Raw genomic sequence first — 26,665 nt, 5'->3', positions numbered from 1 at the left:
TTCTGAAAGCAAAGCTATTAGAGTACCAGTGACTCCCACCCACACGTTAAGGAGAGGGGTGGGGTTGTGATCTTAGAAAACAATCCATGTTGCAATTTGCATGTTTTATGTAAAGCTAAATCATACTTACTTTTAACATCTTTATCTAGAGAATCAGCATGGGTGGAGGGGTAGAGATATGTCTCTGCCAAAGGAGATGTAAGGTGTGCCTTCCCTCTGCTAGCCTGCAGGGCACCCTTGCACAAAGTAGGTGTAGCATCTGCTTAGTTTTCGTAATCAGGGTCACATGAAGCCATGGGATCAGGTATTCGACGATCATATGAGCAGTTGGTGCCAGACATATCATGTCCTGATGCCAGGCAGACTATTTCTGAAGAGTATTGATAACGGCTGGGGTCACCCATCTTGTAAAGACACTGAACAGAAGAAAGCAATGGCAAACCGCTTCTGTAGAAAAATTTGCCAAGAACAATCACGGTCATAAGGCCATGATCGCCTACGTCATACGACACGACACATACTGATGATGTCATACGACACGACACATAATGATGATGATGATAGTACAGAAAACAGGCTCTGTTCGCCCAACGAGCCCACGGCGACCAATTACACCCAAGTGACCAATTAATCAGTAGGTTTTTGGAATGTGGGAGAAAACCAGAGCATCTGGGCGAAACCCACGCAGCCACAGGGAGAATGTACAAACTCCTTACAGACAGTGGCAGGAATGTAGGCATCAAGAAAAGAGAGCTGGAAGAAAGTATTCATTATTTTACTTCCTCCTCAGAAATTTTGAAGGAGTAAGTTTTTATTCCGTAATCCAGATTTTTGATAGTGATTTGTGAATTCTGCAAGGACAAATTGTTATTATTCAAACTGCTGTAATACAGGGCTCACCGATAATGGAAAATGGCATGAGATAAGCAGTTCTTTCTCTTCCCCCCCAGTGAGTTTTCAGACACCCTTCATTTGCCCAGCACTTTTAAGGTGGCCCCCCATAAACCCAGCAAAGTTCACAAGTTGAAAGATCCTGGAAGGGTGAGTGTAAGAAGATAACATGGTTAGGAAATCACAGGGGATACCGAGCTTCATTAGTCAGGGCAGTGAATACAAAAGCAGGGAGGCTATAAAACACTGGCCACAGCTCAGCTGGAGATGGGTTTAGTTTGAATTAATATCATGGTCAGCACAACCCATCAGTGTTGTATGTATGTTACTTACCGATCATTTGTATGATGCTTCCATATGAATACTGAGTGCCATACAACGAGGCCAGAGCTTCAGTTGTCTCACGTGCCAACGTGTCCTGTACCAGGGAGAGGTCACAGAGATGATCAGGATAGGAAAGTGAGTTCTTTTTCAGAATAAATTCATAGTTTAGAACAAAATCTATGCAGCTAGTGAATTATTGGCTGTGGCTGAGAAGGTAGAAATTTAGCTTTGATCAGTTTTGTGAGTTGAAAGACCATGTGTTCTGAGGAAGTGCTGTGCCGTTTATGTTTTCTTTCAGACAGATTTTAAAACAAGCATCTAAACCGCTTCCCCAAGCAGATATAAAAAGATCATGTAGGAAAAGGAGAGTTCTTCCTGGTGCAAAAGAATTGAAATACTTGAGGAACTCATTGCGTCAGGCTGCATGCATGGTGGAAAACAGACAGTGGATGTTTTGGATCGAGATCACTCATCTAGACTGAAAGAATAGAGGGAAGATAGACAATACAAAGAAGTGAGCACGGCAGGAGCTGGCAAGCAATGGGTGAGAGGAGGGGTGTTCGAGCCAGGTAGGGAGGGAATAGTGGAGATAGCAGAAGAGGCTGGGAGGAGATGAGTGGGGGAAACAAAGGCAATATGATAAGAAAGGAAGATGGAGAGTGAAGCCAAGAGTTCCACTTCAGGACTTCTAATAGACAGAGGGAAGCAACAGTACTTCCTTGTGCTACGGTTGATATAATGATCTATATTGCTGGAATTACAATCTGATTATTAACTCTTGCTGATGTTTATGGGAGCACTTTATCACAAATTTGCATAACGTGCTCCCATACACCACAACAGCTCAAATGTTCAGTTTTGAGGTGATTTGGAGATCAGAAGAAATTCTGGTATATGCACATCCTTTCTTGTTAATTCTTCTTCCCCTTCCATCAAAAACTAGGGAATGGTTGATGTAAGATCCAAGATCAAAGTGGAGTGATGGAATGAACAGAGTGAGGTAGACCACGTAAGCAACAACCAAAATGTCTACTGCGGCTTTTGCTTACATTTTGGCTAAATTCTACAATAGTTTTTAGCCTTTGTGGTCGAGGCAGAGGGATATTCTTGTGTGATGGATCTTAGAGAACTTACTTTTCTCAATTCAAACTTCCTAGAAATTCAGAGTAATCCTTCCTCATTCTACCTCCCTAACCACCCTTACTACCATTTTTGCCTGGAAAATCTCTCCTTTTGGGAATTCTCTTCTCATCCTGATCTTCAGTTCTGATTTTTGTGGCAAGACATATTAAAGTCCTCTCACAAAATAGGTCTCACTGTGTGCACTTAACACTTAAGTATGCATGTGATGCACACTCACTTGATTTGTATCTGAAAGGCCAAGCTTGCCGAAACAGTGTATTGTGACCATATTGATGAGGCAAAACAACCCTTTCTCACAAAACAGCCTGAAAATGTCTGTCAAACAGCAAATCCACATTCTTAGCTTTACATATATCTGTCATAGTTTCTCGTGTCTCCCAATGTCATTCCAAACATTAAAATTTGACTGACCAATTCAAAATTTTAAGTGTTATTTAAAATATTTAAGCCACTTAAAGACATCTTTAAAATAGTTTAGAAAATTAAAACAAACAAAATTAAAGTAAAATAACTTTTGTCAAGAGTTATAGAAACTTAGAAAACCTAGATGATGAAAGGTTATCAACTCTATTTCTCTCTTCATAGATACTGCCTGATCTGTTGAGCATTTCCGCATTTTCTGTCTTTATCTCAGATGTTCCGAATCTGCATTATTTTCCCTACTTACCATTTTTCCCCTCACAGCTATGCGTTCCCATTCAAATGAAAAGGCTTGCAGATTTTGTTCAGGTTGAACTTGGCAAAGGTTAGTGGGTACAATCCCCAGGAATTCAGCAAACTTCCACACAAGATCAGCTTGTAAGTTTCTGCTTCCCTGCAGGCTTTCTGAGTTTGCTGATACTTGCACAGTCAAATGTTACCAGATCAACACAAACTTTCTGGGCCACAGCTTGAAACTCCCACTGACTGGGGAGATCTGTGAGCATTATCTCACATGAAACCAAGTGAACTTGTGTGAACAATGCACTAACGATCCCTCTGAACCCCCCCCCCCCCCCCACACCACCAACAGGCAGAGGTACTGTAGCATTAGGACAAGAACTGTTAGGATGGGCAACAGATTCTTCCCCCAGGCCACAAGTCTCCGGAACTCCCCACCACCACCCAGGTCTCAACCTGTCTGAAGCACCAGCAGTGTAATATCATTTACTTTTTAACTTTGTTACAAATGCACCTTTGATGCACCATCAATAACTCTCGGAGACGTGAGTCGAGATAGGCTTTTATTAGCTGGAAGAGAAAGCACTGTCAGCAGCAAGAGACCATCACACAACATCCTGGAGACTGAGGGAGGAGCAGTGCCTCCAATCGCCTTTATACCGGGGTCAGTGGGAGGAGCCACAGGAGCAGTCAGTGGGGGCGGGGGGGGGGGGTGTCCAGGCAGGTATATGTAGTTCACCACAACCTTATTATCTGCTAGTTCATTGATGGTAATATTACTTCATGTGTTTTGTGTATGAGTCATACGTAATGTGTTGTGCACCTTGGTCTGGGGGATTATTGTCTCGTTTGTCAGTATATCTGCCTATGCTTGAATATAAGTAAACTTGAACTTGTGATTCATGAAGCAATCTCTAATGCACAGGGGTACGTACAAAAGCATCAAAGCTTTCAGTAAAAATCAAGGGAGTGTTTTAAAGTAATGCAACTCCCTTTAACTACCGTGAAAAAGAATCATACCAGTTCTTCGAGGTTTTCCGGAGTATCCTGTGTATATCCATATGGATGCATCAAGCGTTGAGAGTAACTGTGGAGCGTGATGAAAGCTACGAAATTGCCGTGCTTCTTGATAAGATCAACGATAGCCTTAACCTCAGGTTCAGAGTGCGCGTGTGGCCCACAGTAACTTTCTGAGCATGGAACTCTGCTACTGCCGTTCCCTGCCAATGGAAAACAGCCTTCATTTATTTTGTGGCAACACGAGTGAATCTGCAGATGCTGGAAATAAATAAAAACACAAAATGCTGGCAGAACTCAGCAGGCCAGACAGCATCTATGGGAGGAAGTAGTGACGACGTTAAGGGTTTCGGCCCGAAACGTCGTCACTACCTTCTCCCATAGATGCTGTCTGGCCTCCTGAGTTCTGCCAGCATTTTGTGTTTTTATTCATTTATCTTGTACTGTGTTTACTGGACCAATCTTTCACATTCAAGACTAGAGTAGTTAGCTTTTCTCACTGCTGCCGTCAGGAAGGAGATACAGGAGCCTTATATCCCACACCACAAGTTTCAGGAAAACCCTACAACCGTCAAGCTCCTGAACCAGAATAGATAACAACACTCACCCCAACACTGACCTGACCCCACAACCTACGGACTCACCTTCACGGACTCTACAACTCATGTTCTCAATATTACTTATTTATTATTATTTAGTTTTTTTTGTATTTGTAGAATTTGTTGTCATCTGTATATTGGCCAGTCATTTGTTTTTGTTGTTACAGTTTTTCATTGACTTTATTGAGTTTTTTTGTATTTACTATGAATGCCCAGGAATGTGATCATTGCAGACGGGTCTTCCTGTTGTCTGCCACAGGCAGGGATAATGCCAGGTTATTCTTCGGCTACACTCTCCGTGCAGCCCAGGAGTTGCCCCCCATATTGCATGATGGGGTCTCTCCATCCACAGGCACAATGGACGTCATTGGTGCTCTGCAATAAACTACTAAACAACCATTGGATATTCCCTTATTTGACTTCAGAATAGAGTTTGATTCCATCAACTGAGAGGAACTACAACTGCCCTCATAAACTTATCTGCACTCTACTTTCGCTCTATAATGACACCCAAGTTGTAATTATAAATAATGAGTCTAATCGGTGCAGATCTGTGTCAAGCATGGCTGCGACATTGTCTTAGCAATCTTCTCATTCCTCATTGCAATGCTTCACCTCGCCTCCAACAAGCTCCCCAATGGAATGAGACTAATCAGTATGATACATGCGAATCTATCCAACTACATCGTCTCCACTCAAAAATAAAGGTCACTCAACAAGCTGCAATGCCCAACTGCTGCTCATGTGCACGTTTGTCATCTGAGTTCCACCAAGCTGTTGAGCTGTTCTGTCATTCAGTGATCAGCCTGTTCATCATACAGTGAACTCACTGGATTAACTTTTTCAATAAAGCAGTTATGGAACATCATGCAAGTAATATACCAAAATCAGAATATTTCCTACCTCCAAAGTTTGCATCAAAATTCCTGTTCGGATCAACTCCAAAGCAATGTGTTCCAGGACTCTTCGACATGGTCTTCCGCCACATCCGATTCTGGGATTACAAAATGTTGGGATTAGCTCACTCAGAATTTAACACTAAATATCACAGGTTAAGGTACAGAACATTCCATCAGTGAAATGATTGATCTACCATTTAAAGGTCAACAAACTATCTGATTAAATGTCAATGTAGTATTTAACAACTAGCTTTCTAATACAGGTAAGGTAAGTTGTTTTTTTTCAGAGGGGGTGTGGCTGCAGGAGGCTACAAGCAAAGATCAGGGTTAAAACACGCAAATTTCTACAGATGTACTGTGGAGAGCATTCTAACTGGCTGAATCACCATCTGGTAGGGGGGGAAGGGGCTACTTGGCAGGATCGAAGTAAGCTGTAGAGAGTTGTAAACTTAGTCAACTCCATCATGGGCACGGCCTCTGTAGTATCCAGGACACCTGAAGGAGCGATGCCTCAAAGAGGCGGCATCCATCATTAAGGAACCCCATCACCCAGGTCATGCCTTGTTCTCATTGTTATCATCAGGAAGGAGGTACAGAAGCCTGAAGGCACACACTCAATGATTCAGGAACGGCTTCTTCCCCTCTGCTATCTGATTTGTAAATGGACATTGAACTCATGAACACTACCTTGTTACTTTTTAAAACTTCTATTTTTGTACTGCTTACTTAATTTAACTATTTAATATATGTTCTTACTGTAATTCATGTTTTTCCTATTATGATGTATTGCAATGTAACGCTGCTGCAGACAATAAATTCCATGACATATGCCTGTGATATTAAACCTGATTCTGATTCTAAAACTGAATTCAAATTCAGTCAAACTCTGTTAGGACATAAAGAGTAAATGGTAGGGATATTAGGTATGTCAATATGGGTGCAATTCCATAGCTCTCTAAAGATGGCAACACAGTGAAGAGGTGAAGAGGTCATTTGGTATGTTTGCCTTCATAGGCCATGGCATTGAGTATGAAAATTGGGATGTCATATTGTAGCATGGGTTAGAGCACACATAAAGAGTATTGTGTACTGTTTACTGATTGCCACGCAACACTAGATTTGGAAGGCACAGGTTTAAGGTGAGAGGAAATCAGAATTTTCCACACAGAGGGTGGTGGTTATATGGAATGAGGTGGTGAAGGCAGATACAATTATGGTGTTTAAGAGGCATTTGGACAGATACTTGGATAGGAAGAGCATAAAGGCACATGTCTCTAGTGTGGGTAAATGGGGTTAGTACAGGCTTCAAAGTCAGTATGGAAGAGGTTGGCCAAAGGGATCCATTTTGTGCTGTACAGTTCTATGATTCAATGAAACAGTACTGTCTCAATCTTTGTCTACATACCTTAGTTTGGCTATAAACGTAGCCATCAGGGTTTGCCATGATCACCATGAAGATATCCATTTTATTCAGCAGTGATGTAAAGGAGGGGTTGTTGCCATAGTCGGTGGTAATCTGGCGGCATAAAAGCAGCAAGTACACATTCAGATACCTGATGGTTCTCACACATTGTCTGAGTTTTGCTGAGTCTACTGCTTTCTGTAGGTCAGATTCCTTTCTGGGTTACAGGAGAATTGTATTCTAACCAGGAACTGATTTATGGACAGAAACATGAATGTGGGACCAAAATGGACAACTGCCAAAAGAGCAAACGTAATCAGAATTAAAATAATGAAACACAAACAAAATGCTGGAGGAATTCAGCAGGTCAGGTAGCATTAATGGAAATGAACAAACAGCTGACATTTCAGGTATCAAGAATGGCCTTCTTCTTTGCTTTAAGCTGTAGGGTTTTACTCACGCTTACCAGTGGGAAAGGGGGTAAGTTAAACCTCAAGGCATAATGACAAAACGACAAAATGTACTTACCTTCTTTGCCATCCATATTGCAACAGCAGGTGCTATCCACTCACGCCCATGAATACCGCCATCGATCCACACGGCAGGACGCCCGTGCCCGGTGCTAAACTGTCCCAACGAGAGAAACAGAACAAGACTGAATGTATATTTAATAATGTGTAAGTGCAACTGGAGAAAGGGACAATGGTTAAGTACAGGGAAATCACTGAAAAAAACAAGTAAAAACAATTCCAATTGTAACATCAGAACAGCCTTTACTCTTTGGTCTTTACTCTTGCTGTTGCAGGAGTGATGGGGGGGGGGAGGGAGGGAGGGAGGGAGGGAGGGAGGGAGAGAGAGAGAAGTGCTGGGTTATGGACTAGTGTTTGATGGGCTCTGGATCGAGGCTCTCTGGGAGGGAGGCTTTTGATATTGCTTGCTTGGTGGGAGGTCAGTGCAAGTGGGAGGGGGGATGTGGAGGGTCGATGCTTCTGTTGCTGCTTGTGTGAACAGAGGGGAGGACAGGCTTCAGAGTTTTGATGTTTCTATCATTTGTTCTATGGGATTTCTTGTCTTATGGATGTCTGAGAAGAGTAAGAATTTCAGGTTGTATACTGTATGCATTCTCTGATATTCAACTGAACCATTTGAACAAGACATTAGTTTTCACTCTGCAATTGTTCCATCAGACTTTGGGGACTCAGAAGCACTTACGGTAAATGTATGAAATATGTCAAGCAGAAGCCGCCAAAGTCATGCACAACAAATAGTTGCAACTAAATTATCCTCACTTGTCTGAGATGAACAGTTTATGAAAACTGCAGCAAACTGAAAGTACCAGAAACGTCCAATCTAGCCTTCCAGAGGCTTACGTAAGTAGCCTAGGTGAATTTTGTAGCCTCCTAAACAAGCTCTTAATTTCTTTGGTATTTTTGATACCTATATCATATATATATATAGGATCTATATATCTATCTATAGATATATAGATGAACCTTTTCTGCTTTACTAGCATATTGACTTAAATTCATTGATACTATTATATAGATTTTCAATCATGTATTAGATGATGAATAATGATGCTGTATGAGTTATAAAACAAAGTGCCACGTGTATCATTCCGGGTTGACCTCAGATGTAGAGTTGTGATTATCAACCTGTCTCCAAGTCCAAGGTAGCACTTTCAGTAATAGACTATGACAACTGCGCTGTTCCAAAGAGCGCTATATGAGGTCATGAGACTCTATAATGAGTCAGCCTATAACTTGGGAAGGGATGACCCCCTCCTGTTAGATTGATAGATTTATTTTTTATTCTTTCTTACTTTTCTTCTAAGGTTTACATATATGTGCACTTGTAATGCTATTGTTCCTTTGGGATCAATAAGTTATCTATCTATCTATCTATCTATCTACACCAGCAGAAGGAAGAAGACAAATCAAAAAATGATGTTACCAAAATGCAACTGTGTTTTAGATCCCAGGAGGAAAGGAAGGTTGAAGAAATTGAAAAGCTTCACTGACTTTGAGCTCTGGAAATGCATGAGAGACAGAGGGAAATGGTTGAATAATAACTGCCCTGCTCACACATTCTCAACAGTGGCAAATGCATCCAAGCTCACCCAGCGGCTGGATTCAGGGGCTCTCACCTAAAGATTGAATCGCAACAGCTGGGATTATCATGGAGCACCAAGAACGAAGGGCGGGGGGTGGGGGCGCGATGGTGTGAACAAACGAGTTGTTCAAAAACCAAGCTAAAGATTTAAAGGTTCATGTTATTATCAAAGTACACAACTCTGAAATTCTTCTGCTCCAGATAGCCACAAAACCAAGAAAGAAACAAAAACAGAATGGCAGCACGATCATCAACCCCCAAATCCCCCTCCCCTGCACACAAAAAAACGAGAAAGATTGGGCAAAAACACAGAATATAAAAAACTATAAGACTGAAAAGGTACTGGGTGTCACTGCATAAGCATCCCATTCCCTGAGTTCTTTCCTTCACTCAAGTGGAGTGAGAGTGAGGGCCTCCGTTGCTCCGAGTTAACCATGGATATTGTGTCCTATCTGTCTAGATATGCAAGCATGGACAGTACGATATGGAGAGCAAGCTGTTGCCCATGTAGCAAGCTCCCCCTCTCCACGCATCTGATGAACCCAAAGGAATGGCAGAGACCAACACAGTTTGGTACCAGCAGCGTCACTGGAGTTGCCAGTCAACATTGAACTCAATGTAGGACTGCCTTAGGGACCCTAGCTCCAAAATTTCCCCTCGGGATTTACTCCTGAAGTCTTCCCTATGAGTGGGTATAGCCACAGGACAGTGGAGGTTTGAGATCAGAGTTTTCCTTCTAGATGAGCTGCCAGCCACGGCTAATGAGCCCCATCTGCCTGAACCGACAGGTTTTAAGGTGCCGGTAACCCACCTTTTCCCCTTTTGACAGTAGAAATGGTTCTGTGGGCTTAGTAGCTAAGTCACACGTGAAGGCCAGGGGCTGGACGTGGTTGTCAGAGGCAATTTGAGACGCACGCCATTGGGAGCATTTAATAGGTAGTGGGAGCCTATCCCCATTACCACCCTCGACATTAACAACCTTACAGTGGGAAGTGCATTGAAGAGTTTGATAGGTACGGTTAGATCCAAATTTTTCTCAGCGGGCAACAATCAGCATGCGAGGTTGTTTGCTGGTGATGCAGTGCGAGGTTTAAAAGGAACTTGGGTGCTTTTCGGCTTTTTTCTCAGCAAGCAGCAATCAGCAGGGGGCCAATAAAAAGAAAGGAGGTGTAAGCCATTGTTGGAGTAGGGCATTGTTAGATTGCTCAGGCTTTGGTTCAACAGGCTTAGGTGAGAACAGGCTTGTGTAAGCAGAAGCAGAGGTGCAAAGTAAGTAAATAAATAAGAAAGTTCTTAGTAAGTTTTTTTTCTGTGAGTACATAGTGTATGTAGGCCTCTGTTAGTCTTGATAGACCATGGATTTGTGCCTTGGAAAGTTTCCAGGGCGCAAGACTGGGCAAGGTTTTTTTTATATACATAGTGCACTGAGAATGGACCTGGAGGTAGTGGTATGTTCCTTATGTGAGATGCGGGAAATTGTAAGACCTCCAGTCTCCCTGATAACCAGTATCCAGCTGCAGCTCCTTGGAGATCGTGTGAAGGAAATGGAACCACAGCTCGGTGACTTTTGGCTCATACAGGAGAATGGGGAGCTGATAGATAGGAGCTACAGGGAGGCAGCTGCAGAGGCAGGTTCCTGTGTAACTGTCAGGACAGGGAAAGGGAATTGGCCGCCAGTGCAGAGAACCCCTGTGCCCATTCCCCTCTGCATACCACTTTGGATACTGTGGGGGGGGGGGGGGGGCTAACCTAGCAGGTGGAAGCCACACTGGCACTGAGTCTGGCTCTGTGGCTCAGAAGGGAAGGAGGGAGAAGAGGAGTGCAGTGGTGATAGAGGATTCCGTAACTGGTGGAGCAGACAGCACATGAAAGAGACACCTGGATGGTATGTTGCCTTCCAGGTGCCAGGCCAGGGGTGGCTCAGATCGGGTCCACACCATTCCAACGGGGGAGGGTGAACAGCCTGAAAGTACCAATGACATAGTGGGAAAAGGGAGGAGATCCTGAAGAGAGAATACAGGGAGTTAGGCAGAAGGCTGAAAAGAGAGACTGTCTGTGCCACGTGCCAGTGACAGCAAGAACAGGATAATTCAGCAGAGGAATACATGGCTGAAGAATTGGCGCAGTCAGCATGGTTTCAGATCTCTGGATCATTGGATCTCTTCTGGGGAAGGTATGGCCTGTACAAAAAGGATGGGTTACACCTGAACCCGAAGGGGACCAATATTTTTGCTAGCAGGTTTGCTAGAGCTGTTATGGATGAGGGTTTAAAGTAATTTGGCAAGGGGATGGGAGCTGGAATAATGGGGCTGAGGATGGGGGAGTAGGTGTACAACTGGGTGCAGTGTTTGGTGAGAATGTGAGGAAGGACACACAGATGATAGGTCAAAATTGCAGTCGCTGGGATGAGTTGAAGTGTAACATGGGGTCAAAAGCAAAAAAAGAGGCAATAAATACAGACTGAAAGTGTTGTATTTGAATGCACACAGTGTATGAAATAAGATAAATTATCTTGTAGCACAGTTAGAGATTGGCAGGTGCGATATGGCCATCTCTAAGTCATGGCTGAAAGAAGATGATGGGAACTCAACATTCAAGGATACACCTTGTATCAAAAGGACAGGCAGGTAGGCAGATGGGGTGGGGTGGGTCTACTGGTCAAAAAATGAAGTCAAATCCTTAGAAACAGGTGACATAGCATCAGAAGATGTAGAATCCTTGTGGGTAGAGTTAAAATGTTGAAAGGGTAAAAATAGCCTGACCGGAGTTATATACGAGCCTCTGAACAGTAGCCAGGATGTGGGATACAAATTACAACAGGAAATAGAAAAGACAAGTAAAAAAGGGCGATGTTGTGTTAGTCAAGGGGGATTTCAATATGCAGGTAGATTGGGAAAATCAGGTTGGTGCTGGTTCCCAAAAGAGGGAATTTGTAGAATGCCTAGGAGATGACTTCTTAGTGCAGCCTATGGTTGAGCCCACTATGGGACCAGCAAATCTAGACTGAGTTTTATGCAATGACCAAGATTTGATTAGGAAGCTTAAGTTAAAGGAACCCTTCGGAGGCAGTGGTTATAATATAGAATTCACCCTGCAGTTTGACAAGGAGAAGCTAAAAACAGATGTAACAGTATTATAGCAGAGTCAATAACATAAGAGAATACAAAAAGAATTTTTCAGATATGTAAGGAGTAAAAGAGAGGGAAGAGTAGATATCAGACCACTGGAAAATGATGATGGAGAGAGTTGAAGTGAGTGTCATTGCTATTTCGGAGGAGAAGTTGCTTGGGAAGTTGAAAAGTCTGAAGGTAGATAAGTCACCTGGACCAGATGGACTCCACCCCAGGGTTCCGAACTAAGTAGCTGAAGAGATTGTGGAGGCATTAGAAATGATGTTTCAAGAATCACTAGGTTCTGGAATTGTCCCGGAGGACTGGGAAATTGTAAATGTCATTGCACTCTTTAAGAAGGGAGGGTGGCACAAGAAAGAAAATTATAGGCCAGTTAGCCTGACTTCAGTGGTTGGAAAGATGTTGGAGTCTATTATTAAGGATGAAGTTTTGGGGTACTTGGAGGCACATGATAAAACAGGCCAAAATCAGTAATGGTTTTCTAAAGGGAAAATCTTGCCTGACAAATCTGTTGGCATTCTTTCAAGAAATAACAGGCAGGATAGACAAAGGAGAGTCAGTGGATGTTGCTTATTTGGATTTTCAGAATGTCTTTGACAAGGTGCTGTACATGAGGCTGCTTAACAAAATAAGTCCATGGTATTACAGGAAAGGTACTAGCACAGATAGAAGATTGGCTGATTGGCAGGAAGCCAAAAATGGGAATAAAAGGGGCCGTTTCTGATTGGCTCCCGGTGACTAGAGGTGTGCCACAGGAGTCGGTGCTGGGAATGCTTATTTTCATGTTGTATGTTAGTGATTTGGATGATGGAATTGATAGCTTTGTGGCCAAGTTTGTGGACAATATGAAGATAGGTGCAGTGGCAGGTAGTGTTGAGGAAACAGTCTATCTGCAGAAGGAATTAGACAGATTGGGAGAATGGGGAAAGAGGTGGCAGATGGAATATAATGTAGGGAAGTGCATGGTCATGTACTTCAGCAGAAGGAATAAAGGTATGGACTATATTGTAAATGGAGAGAAAATTCAAAATGTCAGAGGTACAGAGGGACTTGGGAATCTGTAATGGTTAATTTGCAGGCTGTGTTGATGGTAAGGAAGGCAAATGTAATGTTAGCAATCATTTCAAGATGACTAGTGTGTTTCCCTTAAGGCATTCGTTTAGTTTATTATATTTTCGCTTTAGTAATTCGTTTGTAATCATTTTCTAGTTAAAGTTAAGGTTGTTGAAAGTAAATTCGTTGTCTGTGATATATCGCGGCATGTGATGACGTCACACCCGGTTTTGCTGCGTCCTGGGGGAAAATACCGGTTTGGAGAAACGGGAAGGAGGGGGCTGGTGTGTGCAGGATCAGCGCGAGAAAAGTTTTCTTTCTATGCATTAGAAACATCACAGAAGCAACGCCGTAAGTTCAGAAGATAATCAATATGGTGAAGTAAAAATGTTAACGCTGATTCTGTTAAAAGTAATGACGGTTGATAAAGTTTATGTTCTTTGTTATTTAAAGAGTTGCGGATAGTTTGTGTTGAAGTGTATTTAAAGCAGTTGATGGCGTAGGTAGATTCTGACTGTATGTTGTACTTTAATGTAATATAGTTCGTTGTAGTTTTATTTTTGCAAGTATTTATGATGTAAATGTGATGCCAAGAAGGAAACAAATACTGTATATATTTTGTATTGTATTATCAACAGTTTTCACCATACGTTAATGTGGAAGAGTGAACAGTAAATGGTTAATCTTACTGGGTTCGCGCCTCATTGACCGGTTTATACTTGGTGTTTAGTTCAGGGTTTTTACACCTGTGCGAGAACACTACAACTAGAATACAAAAGCAAAAATATAATGATGAAGCTTTATAAAGCATTGGACAAACTGCACTTGGAGTATTATGAACAGTTTTGGGCCTCTTGTCTAATAGATGTTCTGGCATTGAAGAGAGTTCAGAAGAGGTTTGCGAGAATGATCCCAGGAATGAAAGGGTTAGCATATGAAGAGAGTTGGACAGCTCAGAGCTTGTACTCACTGGAGTTTAGAAGAATGAGGAGGGATCTCACAGAAACTTACCAAATATTGAAAGGTCTGGATAGAGTGGATGTGAAGGGGATGTTTCTATAGTGAGGAAGTCTAGAACCTGAGGGGACAGCCTCAAAATAGAGGGACATCCGTTTAGAACAACGATGAGAGGAATTTCTTTAGCCAGAGGGTAGTGAATCTGTGAAATTCATTGTCAAAGGCAACTGTGGAGGTTAAGTAATTAGGTATATTTAAAGCAAACATTGATAGGTTCTTGATTAGTAAGAGTGTCAAGGGCTACAGGGTGAAAGCAAGAGAATGGAGCTGAGAAGGAAAATAAATCAGCTCTGATGCTATGACGGAGCAGACTCAATGGGCCGAATGGCCTAATTCTGTTCCTGTGTCTTATGATCTAAAATGATTGGGTAGGGAAGAGAATGATAGAGGGAAGCAAGATGTTGACCAATAGGAACGAAGGAGACGGAATAGGGAAAACAAGAGCGAGGACAACTTCCTCTGTATTACCAGTGTTCTTCCAACCACACCCCAAACTCAGGAGGTAAACTTACCAAGATGAGATTTTCCATTTCCCACCTGAGGCACAACTGATTGATCACTGTTGAGATGTGACTGACAACGGATGGATTAGATATTCTGAGTCCAACTGACCATTTCAACTGATTGGACATCCCTTAGTTTACCATTGGGAAATTGTTCCCAGCAGGGTAGGTTAAATGTTTCTATTTCTTGACTAACCTTCAGGACATGAATTGCCCGACCTTGGGAACTTCTACCAATTCTCATTCTTCTGACCAGTTGAGGGCTTTCAGCAGCAAGATTCTTCACCCACCTGTAAATCTGTGAACGAAGTGAGAGGGAATGTGTCAATCACACCCTTATGACACGGCAGTGCAGCACCCTGTGCCAATACAGGTTGGCACAGTGAGTTGTGATGAGGCAATTCCCAACACTTCCCAGAGTTCCATAATAAATGGAGACTTTGAATGGCAACTTCCTGCTTTCACTTCCATATGGCTTTAACAATTGATTTATTTTTATTTTATTAATTTATTTAGAGACACAACATGTAACAGGCCCTTCCAGCACAACAAGCCATACTGCACAGCAACCCTTCTAGTTAACCTTAGCTTAATCACAGGGCAATTTATAATAACTAATTAACTTACCAACTGGTATGTCTTTGGACTGTGGGAGGAAACCTGAACACCCAGATGAAAACTCACAGGGAGATATTCACTTCTTTGACAATTCGCCAAGAGCAATCTTAGTATTCACTTTAATCCCAAGCAGAGCTTCTGACCCATATTTTTCATCAAATCAAGTTTAATTATTATTGTAACTGTACATAGATACTGCTGAATGAGACAGTGTTATTCTGGGGTCAAGGTGCAACACATTCAAAATAGCAGGCAAACTTCAAAATAACAAGTGGCGTAATTCAAAATAGCGAGCAAAGAAGCATACTCACTCAAAATTTAAAAAAAAATAGTCTGAGACCCTGAGCGATGATTTCCCGCAGTCGATGCATGGACAGTGCATATACACACGCGATCTGGCCTGTCATTCCACTGCTTGACCGTGGGAGGGCAGCACTGACGGGAGAGGCCAGGCCCTAGCCGAGCGTAGACACCATGCTGTAGCGCTTCCACATCTCTCACCTGGTCTGCAGCGCCAGACAAACCCGAGGCTTGAGGCCTAGACTTCTCTACAGCTGAGGCTACACCGATCCCATGTTGTCTGTCCCTTCACCAGACAAGGGTAGCAGACCTGCGGCAACTTACATTATCACTGTCCAACAAAGCCTTATGATCTCCCAATTACAAGACAATTTCCCATGGTTATACTGCACCAACATCAACGCTTCCGAGTAGCAGGCAACTATGCAGTCAGCAGTCAAACTGGCACCTCCAACACCCTGGCGGGCTCCTCTGCTATCCTAACCATCTCCTTTCCCGATATCCCGACTGGCTGATTCTCTGACATCACTGCCGACCCCTCCAACGCGTCAGCCAGCTCCACTGCTGACAACAGTCCAGCTACCGTACCAACGAGCAGCTCACTGATGCAGTAGCCCTGCAGTACCCAAAGTTCTTTAAGTAGAATTGTTTTCGGATCATAAAAAACTAATCTTACAAAGAGAAAAGCACCTCTGGTTGGCCCCTAAGAGGCCACTGGATTCACACGTGCCACCATCTTTCTGGAAATTACTGGAATCTCACCAAGGTTATTATATCTCTTTCAGTCTTTGAGACATCCTCCATGCTGGCTGTCTCCATGTTAGCTCATCTGTCTCTGTTTCCTTCAGACACGATGATCCAATGTTTTCCTGAACAGACTACCAACTACCATGCTGTGTAAGTTATGCTGAACACATCCCAACACATACCAAGTCCCTTTCACCATCTCCCTGTATCTGATGATGTACATTTGTGTAGCCCTCTCAATGGGGCTCGTACACCAACTTGGCTTACACGAGAAAATCTGCAGATGCTGGAAATTCAAGCAAGGACAAAGGGTCTTGGCCCGAAACGTCGACATTGCTTCTCCCTATAGATGCTGCCTGGCCTGCTGCGTTCCACCAGCATTTTGTGTGTGTTGCACCAACTTGGCTTGTTAGCTAACTCTGCTAACAGGGGTGAGGCCACCTTTCATAAACAATATACGTCCAGAGTCAATATGGTTTGGGATTGAACCAAACAGGAATGTTAGGATGTTCCAATTAAGGAACACTGGTTGTAGCAAAAGCTGTGTAATTACTGCCTGTACACAGTTATTGGTAGCCCAGAAATGACAGATTGTACACTGGCATAAAATTATAAAGAAAATACATTTAGCAAATTTTCAACTTTAACAAACAGTTGCAGAAAAATAAAAATAAAAGGACCCATTACAACTAAACCAGTCCGTTGGATGTGTCACTTTATTCATGCAATGGACCCTCAGTCTGCATGAAAGCACCTGCCACATTCCAAACTTCCCTCGAAGACCATCTTGAAAGATCTGGCTCTCTCAGGAGTATTGGCCTTTCCTCCTTGGAGCCATTGAACTTGTAAACTGTATTTTGTACAATTATCAGAACAGGTCCAGCAGCATGAAATGACCTCGGAGATAACTGAAACCTCCCTGCCAGCACTGAAAACCCTCCCATCCATCCAACAACCTCTTTGACTCCCTACCGTCAGGCAGGAGGTACCATAGCATCAGGACAGGAACTGTTAGGATAGGAAACAGCTTCCTGGCCCAGGCGTTAAGGCCACTGAACTCCCTGTCACCACCCAGGTCTCATCACATATGAAGAGCCAGCAGCTTCTGTACTTTTTAACTTGTATCCTATATGCAACAAATTACTTATTAGTTTATTTGTGGTAAAATTACCTTATCTGTTATGTGTGTGAGTTATATGTACTGTATTGTGCACCTTAGGCTGGAAGAACATTGTTCTGTTTGACAGTTTACAGCGGTAAGGTTGAATGACCATTCACTCGAACTAATATCTCACCTCTTTCAGCGGGTGATAGGTCCGATAGTTAAAGCTGTAGGTGCCATTCTGCCTCAGCTCAGAAATCAATCCGCCTATGCGCTCTTCATCCACCAGCGACTGAAAAATAAAGTTGGAAACCATCAGGCTGGGGAAAGATCAATTTAATATGAATGCCACATCTGAAAAGTCCCTATTCACTTGACAAATTGCTTGCCCAGTTGCTGGTGTCATAAGTCATGGAACATTCTGCATCAGCTGCATTTTGGCATCCCAGCGGTGAGATCTTTGGACAAGGTTGAGGGTGGAATGATGTCCAGGCCACTGTAGTCTGATCACCCGAGTGAGTATGATGTTCTTCCAAGGGGTATGAAGAATGCCTGTGAGTGACTTTGTTTTCTTTCTTTATCAATCTTTTTATTAGTTAAATAAGAGTACATACTTATCTCTCTCTCTCTCTCTCTCTATATATATATATATATATATATATATATATAACAAGAGGAGAATTATCTCAAATATCTATAACAATAACAATTCAAATAAAAGAAAAATAAACATTATCAAGATCGTACATAATATTAATCTAATAGTATATAATAAAGAAAAAGGTAATTGCTTCTCCTCTTATCCATAAAAAAGAAAAAAGATAAAGAAACTTTTATAATTGAGATGTACACAAAAAAAAACCAAAACACAAAAAAAGAAAAAAAAACACCAAAAAAAAAAAAGAACTGGGCAGCTCAAACTGAGAGTGAAAGCAAGCAAAAAGGAAAAACTTTCTGATCAAATCCAAAACTTCGAAAGGGTAACTGGAGGGGCCATAAGTCAGAGCATATGAAAATATTGAATAAAAGGTCGCAAAGTTTCCTCAAATTTAGAGGATGTATCAAATGTCCGACTTCTTATTTTCTCTAAACATAATGGAGGTAAGCCAATGAATAACAGTAGGTGGATTAGAATCCTTCCAGTTAAGCAAAATAGCTCTCCAAGCCAATAAAGTGGTAAAAGCTATTGAGTGGAAACAGGAATATCTCCTGCTTCCGATGGAATGATCCCAAAAATTGCTGTTAATAAATTTGGTTGTAGATCCAAATTCAAGACTTTTGATAAAGTTTTAAGGACGTCTTTCCAAAGATTATCTAACTTGATACAAGACCAGAACATATGTGTTCAAGTAGCCACCTCAATATTACATCTGTCGCAAATAGGATTAATATTAGAAAAAATATGGGCTAATTTGTCCTTTGACATATGCGCCCGATGCACTACCTTGAACTGTATCAAGAAATGACGGGCACAAATAGATGAAGTATTTACCAAATAAAATTTTTTATCCCATTGATTATCTGAATGTGACTTTCAAAACTCCAATTCCCAAGCAGCTTTAATTTTATCATTAGATAATATAAGCAAATTCAATAACCATTTATAAATTATAGCTATCAGTCCTTTTTGAAATGGTTTAACCTGAAAGAGTATCTATTATATTGGGTAAATAAGCCGAGGGAAAATTTGGAAGTAAACTACGTAGAAAATTCCTAATTTTTAAATATCTAAAAAAGTGTAGATCAGATAGGTCATATTTATCTACTAACTGAGTTAAAGACATTAGACAATTTCCCATGAACAAATCTAAAGAAGTTACTATTCCTTTGGTTTTCCAAATTGAAAAGGTATGATCAAAAATTGATGGTTTAAAAAAATAATTAAGATGGATTTTACTAGAAAGAACAAAATTATTAAAGTCCAAGGATCTATGAAACTGAAACCATATTCTTAATGTATGATTAATAATAGGATTAAGGTCTCGACTACCAATCTTAGAAAGCAAAAAGGAAGAGGAGCTCCCAGTAAAGAGGTCAAAGAATACCCCTCCACTGAGTTTTCCTCCAAATCCACCCATAAGGGACAGTTATATATATCTGAAAAATGAATCCAAAAAGAGATATATTATGAATATTGATTGCCCAGTAGTACACTCTAAAATTTGGCAAAGCCATTTAATTTCTGCAATAATGATTTACTCAATCTAAGATTTTTATTATTCCAAATAAAAGATTAAATTTTAGAGTCTACTCTATCAAAAAACAGCTTAGGAGCAAAAGAAGGGATTGCTTGGAATACATATAAAAACTTCGGTAACACTATCATTTTAATAGCATTAATACAGCCAATTAATGATAATGTCATAGGAGACCATTTAGATATTGCCTGTTGCGTGTACTCAATTAATGGAAGAAAGTTATATTTATACAGGCCGTTAAAAATCACTCACTGTCTAGAACTTCCCTCTTGACCTTATCACCATGGGTGATCCTACCAGGAGGTAAAGTCCAGACAGCATCGCTCTCAGGATCTCAAAACCTCACAAGCCGCTCCACCACCATCCTCTGAGAAGAACTAGAGCACCGAGGACCAGGAGGTTAATGATCTTCCTCCAACTGGAAACAGTTTCTTCCTGATCTCACTGGTGGGATAGTCTTGAGGAAGGAGTCATAACAAGATGAGAGGTTACCTATTATTTTAATTTCTTCTCACAGAAGATAGTGAAACTCTGGAATTCTCTGCCCTGACAGCTAGTGGAAGCTGGATAGTTAGATATATTTAAAGTGGAGATGGATAAGTATTTGATGGATCAAGGAATGGAGGGGTAAGGAGAAACAGCACGAAAGCAGATCTGAAACCAGCCCAGACTAGCTATGATCATCATCGATGGCAAGGCAGGCTTGAACGGCCTGATGGCCTACTCCTGTTCCTGTCGTTGTGTCCTTGTATGCATCCTTTAAAAATCTTATCCCTAATTTAGAGAGCCATTATTAAATATTCCTTAAACCTCCATGTTCTAAGGAAATTGATCCTCACTTTAGTACACAAAACTTGCTTGCAGGGCTCTGAATTAGGTCTCACCAGAGGTAAACAGTTATACATTGACCTCAGTGAAAACAGATATAATAAATTAAAGCTGTTGTTATGTGTTGCATTGTTCTGTCTGTTGACCAAGTAGCCTAGGCATGTAATGTTGAACTTTACAGGTTCATTCAATCCAGAATTTAGTTATTGTTGTAAGATTTGTACCTGTTAAAGAACTCTACATAACAGTTCACTTTCTGCACTCAATTTCTGACAGCTAGCACAGATCTATTACCAGATTACCTGCAAATTCTTGATCATGACAGAATATGCAATATCATTAGACCTCAGAAAGGTTTTGATTGTGTTAACATGCTTTGCAGGAATCCGCAGGTCAATGGGGAGGGAGATCCTCACGGGCTCTTTCCAGAAATCAAGCTGTAAAGAGGGTGGAAAGGGAGTTTTAGTGTTGCTAATCATATAAAACTTAGCAGAAAGATGCTTGACAAGGCACTTTTCAGTTAGTCATAAAGCATAGATCCTGCACCACAGTGTCCATTCTGATAATCCCATTTCCTTTCTTCTCACATTCACAAAAACTCCCCCTCAGGTGGTTATAGATTTAGGTCCCACTTCAGTCTCGAACACATAACATTCAAAATATTCTGTAGAAATGTGAATATTCTGGAAATTTACCAGCTAAACCCAGGAACTGTGAGTACATTCAATGGAGAGGAACGGCAGGGAGGAAGAAGGGTAACTAAAAGGCCACTTACAATTTTAAAGTTAATTGAATTAATATACATGATTTAATAAATTTAAAAATGAAATACTGAAAATATGTACATAATTATATATTTCCAGTATTTTATTTGTCTTTTAATTTTTAAGAGTATTTAACCTTCCACAGATTTTGAATATTCAAGATCTTTGAAAAAAAATTCAACATCAGCTCTTTGACAGCTGATTCAATTGGAGGCCTGGGTCCTTTCAGTGGGGACTTACAGGAGGATGGTTGCACTGTGGGACCTACTCAAGGTAAGTGGGTTTAGTTGGTTTACAAGGAGCAAGCCCAGTGGGCATGTTACTAAGTACACTCACTACACAGCAGGACTGCATTTCCAAAAGTCTCATTTTCAAAGTAGACACAAAACCTCTCTGACTTCTCCCATGATATTAGGAACTGGGACCAGCACGTAAGTGCAATTACAAAGAAAGCATGGCAGCACCTCTACTTCCTTAGATGTTTGCGAAGATTTGGCCTAAAATGTTGACCAGCTTCTAAAGATGTGGGGTGGAGAGTATATTGACTGGCTGCATCACAGCCTGATATGGAAACTCCAATGCTCTTGAACAGAAAATCTTACAAAAAGTAGTGGATACAGCCCAGTCCATCATGGGTAAAGCCCTTCCCACTGTTCAGCACATCTACATGAAGTGTTGTCATAGGAAAGCAGCATCCATCATCAGGGACCCCCACCATCCACATCATGCACTCTTCTCATTCTGCCATCAGGATGAAGGTACAAGAACCTCAGGACTCTCACCACCAGGTTCAGGAACAGTTAATAGCCCTCAACCATTGGGTTTTTGAACCAAAAGGGATAACATCACTCAACTTCACTTGTCCATCTTTGAAATGTTCCCACAACCTTTGGACTCAATTTCAAGGACTCTTCATCTCATGTTCCTGATATTTATTGCTTATTTGTTTATTATTGTTATTTATTTCTTTTTGTATTTGCACACCAGCAGAATGTCCAAGTTGGTACAGTCTTTCATTGATTCTGTTGTGGTTATTATTCTATGGATTTATTGAGTATGCCCACAAGAAAATGAATCTCAGGATTGTATATGGTGATAAATATGTACTTTGATAATAAATTTACTTTGAAATTTGAACTTTATTGTGTGCAAATTGGTCATCTTATTTCCTACAACAGTCAGAAAACTTTGGAAGTGAATTATTGTCCATGATTGGGATTTTTTTGTTATGACAAAGCAAGTCTCTTCCACATATTCCCTTACCTGAGAGCACATGTTCTTCTATGTCATATTTTTTATTCGATTCCTACATTGCCCTGTCCTGGATCATAGAAAACAGCATTTGTGCATTGCTTTCAATAAAAATATAATATAAAAGGAGACATCCATCCAGTATGAGTTGTTGGAACAAAGAAGACTGGGCAAAACAAAGACCTAAAGACACAAAGATCACTCCTACAGCTGTGGATTGCGCTTACAGATTGGCATGGTAGTGTAGCCAACAGCATAACATCATTATAGTGCCAGTGGTTTGGATCTAACTCTGTTGGTGGCTGTAAGAAGATGGTATGTTCTCCCCGTGACCATGTGGGTTTCCATTGGGTGCTGAGGTTTTCTCCCAGAATCGAAAGACATATGGGTTAGGGTTAGTACTTTGTGAGCACGCTCTGTTGGCCCTAGAAGCCTAGCGACATTTGCGGGCTGCCCGCTGCACCATCCTCAGACTGTGTTGGTTGCTGACGCATTTCACTGCATGATTTGACACATATGGCAAATAAAGCTAAACTTTAAAAGTCACAATTGTTGACACAAAAACCACACTAAAAGGATCAATTACCTTCAGATGCTCCAACTGCTCGAGGGACTTCACCAGATTAAACTGTTTCGGACTGTTGACACTGATCCGGAGCACCTGGTCACTGAGAGGCATGGGTTCGGTTAAGAAAAATTGGATAATACCAAAAAGAGTGAGAAAATTCTGTAAGCCCATCAAACCTGCTCAATTTATAAAACGGAGGTGTCGTCCCTTAGCTTCACAGTTTCTGTGGATGTGTAAATCACCTGAGCTGAAAGAAAGGTAACTTTAAAATGACCCCTGGAAACATTATTCCAGGACTGGATGGCCACTGATTGGAACAGGCTCCACAAAACAGAGTAGGTAGCAGTTGTGGAAGCAATTTGTACTTATTCTGCAATATACAGTAGGTGGATTCCTGTCAGTGAACACAACAGTGGTTCAAGATGGGCCACTGTTACCCTCTCAGGGCAGCTAAGGCTACATCCACACTAGACCGGATAATTTTCAAAACGCCGGTTTTGCATAAAAACGATAGGCGTCCACACTATGCGTTTTAAAAAATATCTCTATCCACATTGAAACAGAGATTTAATCGAATCTCCTCCTACTGCGCATGCGCAGCACACGTCTACCAAAAACAAGTGACGTGTTTAGTGTTGAACCTCGCTGTGAAAGACTGTGTTTGTTGTTACAGACTAGAAAAACTTAAACAACCGGCAGCTGTTGGCTCTCATGCAGGAAGATTTAAAAGGTAAAAAAAAACAAATACTGAAGTGTATGGAGGCAACCGACAGGGAGTTCATGGACTGGATGACCTGGCTGACGACGAATATTGAAAAACTGAATAACGCTGTTGCATTAATAAAGCACCTTGTTAAATGTATAAAACATGTCTGCATCAGTGTTATCTTGTATTTCCATACAATGTTACATTAGGCTGTTACACATCTATTGTCAGAGAAGTACTCGCATAAATAGGTAAACCACCTTCATACGAGCAAGGATAGAAAACAGGGCAAATTGAGTATACTTATTTATTCAGTAAGTTATGGGTCAAAGTATTTGGTGAGTACATTTCTAACTCTTCTGGTGTCAGTTTCATTGCCGTCTGTTCTGAAATTGTTAGGTTGCATTCAAGAAAACAATGAAATAGCGTGCTGCCGCCTGATAGCGTTTTCAAAAGTCCCCGGTTACTCCGTCCACACTGATCTGCCCGAGCAGCGTTTTCAAAAATACCCACCCTGGAAAGCGTTTCTGAAAAGCGTTTCGGGAGACGAAAACGCCATTTTAGTGTGGACAGAGGGTAAAAACGAAGAGAAAAAGCTTCAGTTACGGATTTATCCGGCGTAGTGTGGATGTAGCCTAAGAATCAAGCAATCAATGCCAATTCATTGGCCTTCTCTGATGCCTGAAGCCACTGAGGAGGAACTGCAGTTCACAGTGCCTTGTAATCACTCCTAATTGGCACCTTATCCTCAGTAACTAAAAGTATCTCTTAGCAACAAATAAAGTTGACATTTAACCAAATGCTGCTTCAGTCCCTGGGGGAGAAAGAATTGTTAGGTCTCCATAACAAATGATATAATTGGGCTCAAGGTGACAATTATTGTCTTTCTTGGAGAAAATAAGTGAACAATCTAACAAGTACTGTAGTCCTTGACAAATCCAGGAACATTGCTTTCAACATCAAACTGTTTTACTTGGATTGCCAATCCCCCTGGACTGATTTCAAGTATTAAAGACTGTTTTGCTGGAAAAACATGCAGCATAATGAAAGAGCAGCATTTCGAAAATCTGATTAGAATTGGAAAATCCATCTCTCTGAGAAAGGGCATGTTCGGTGATCGCTGCCGGTAGGGTTGGTGAAGGCACAAAGTCATACAAGCTTCAACCAGAGATCCATACCTTAGAATCAATAAAAAGGAGTGTAGACACCAAGGACCTACTACATTATCTGCTGAGCTTTCCAGTGTAGAGTACTCCAACCATTCAGTGTCCTCGCGTGAACAATCTCTTACTGCAGTTTTCAATGCCCAGTCCTAACTTTGAGACTGTGACACCAGGTTCCAGACACTCACAGAGAACATCATTCCTGCATCTACCCTCACAGGCCTTCTACAGATTTTGTAGTTTCAATGAGATCAGTGGCCATCCTCCTGAATAACTTGTCGTACAAGGACACCCTCATCTTTGAAACATCAACACTTTCAAATTTTCATCATTTAAAAAGTACTCTGCCTTTCTATTTCTTCTATGAAAGTGGCTTACTTCTCATTCATCCACATTATATTCCATTTACCATTTCCTCATCCATTTCTCTTAAAGCTTCTCTGCATCCTTCCCGCAGTCTGCAGTCCACCCAGTTTAAAATAATTGCCATACACTTTACACTTTACACATTACACTTGGCTGTCTTTTCCAAATCATTGATGTAGACTCTAAACATCTGGGCCCTGTGGCATCCATAGTCTCCCCATCTGAAAATTACTAGCTTTTCTCAAGAAGGCAACATTTTTTACCACAGTTTCCCATCACTGGGGCTGGTACCACCTTTTCTTGACTCCCATCACAGAAGATACAGAAGCCTGAAGTCCCATATGCACCAGATTCAAGAAAGGCTACTTCAAACGTTCAGTTCTTGAAACAACTGGCAAAATCCTAAGCAAACACAGGAAATCTGCAGATGCTGGAAATTCAAGCAACACACAAAATGCTGGTGGAATGCAGCAGGCCAAGCAGCAGCTATAGGAAAAAGTACAGTCAACGTTTCGGGCCGAGACTCTTCGGCAGGACTAACTGAAAGAAGAGATAGTAAGACATTTGAAAGTGGGAGGGGGAGGGATGAAGCTAAGAGCTGGAAAGTTGATTGGCAAAAGGGATATACAGCTGGAGAGGGAAAGGATAATGGGAGAAAGAAAGGGGGAGGGGAGCACCAGAGGGAGATGGAGAACAGGCAAGAAGTGATTGTAAGAGGGACAGAAAGAGAAAAACTAAGCAATACAGTTTAGCAACACAATGATTGCTTTGAATATTTTGTGATAAAATGGACTTGTTTTTGGTCTAATTGTGTATTCTTGTAAAAATCAAAATTGTGTCTAGTTTATGTTGATGATTTTCTTGTGAATGCTACATATCTGACGCTGTGTGTCCATGGCGATGCCATGTGTCCGTAGTGATGCTGCTGTAAGTTTTTCGCTGCACATGTTCATGGACTTTGACTTGATTCCCACTCTTTATTGTCCTTTAACTGACCTTCAATTCTTTCCATTATATTTCAACCAATCCCATGTACTCTAACAATGTTTAATAACCCATTGTGTGGCATCATACCAACAACCTCTTTAAAGTCCAAATATGCCACATTAATTTGGTTTCCCATTTCTATTCTGATAGTTACGACTGTCATTTTATTTATCAAGTATGATCTCCCTTGCGTAAATCCAAGCTGACTTTACTCAAACCTGTTATTGTCTTCAAAGTGCCTTGCTACCTCTGCTTTCCTAATGGATCCTAACACTTTTGTTCTTATCAGTGTCAGACTAATTAATCTTCGTATTTC

General features: G+C 41.3%; 1 protein-coding gene across 6 annotated transcripts in view; it reads right to left on the bottom strand.

Moving 5' to 3' along the window:
- Window positions 1–26,665, bottom strand: part of LOC140738862 (carboxypeptidase A1-like) — a 40,594-nt gene that overhangs the window by 7,640 nt on the left and 6,289 nt on the right. For all 6 annotated transcript variants that reach the window (XM_073066818.1, XM_073066819.1, XM_073066813.1 and 3 more), the window contains 9 exons: window positions 23,146–23,227; window positions 20,847–20,981; window positions 17,712–17,810; window positions 14,948–15,049; window positions 7,464–7,562; window positions 6,939–7,049; window positions 5,538–5,628; window positions 4,039–4,238; window positions 1,225–1,309 (listed from right to left, as the gene is read on the bottom strand). In XM_073066818.1, the coding sequence (XP_072922919.1) occupies window positions 1,225–1,309; window positions 4,039–4,238; window positions 5,538–5,628; window positions 6,939–7,049; window positions 7,464–7,562; window positions 14,948–15,049; window positions 17,712–17,810; window positions 20,847–20,981; window positions 23,146–23,227 (1,004 nt within the window). The remainder of the gene's footprint in view (window positions 1–1,224; window positions 1,310–4,038; window positions 4,239–5,537; window positions 5,629–6,938; window positions 7,050–7,463; window positions 7,563–14,947; window positions 15,050–17,711; window positions 17,811–20,846; window positions 20,982–23,145; window positions 23,228–26,665) is intronic.

This window comes from Hemitrygon akajei, chromosome 14, assembly GCF_048418815.1.
Source record: "Hemitrygon akajei chromosome 14, sHemAka1.3, whole genome shotgun sequence".
In the NCBI taxonomy this organism is placed as follows: domain Eukaryota; kingdom Metazoa; phylum Chordata; class Chondrichthyes; order Myliobatiformes; family Dasyatidae; genus Hemitrygon; species Hemitrygon akajei.
The sequence above is the reverse complement of the archived record's forward strand: the minus strand, read 5'-3'. Positions and strand labels throughout refer to the sequence as shown.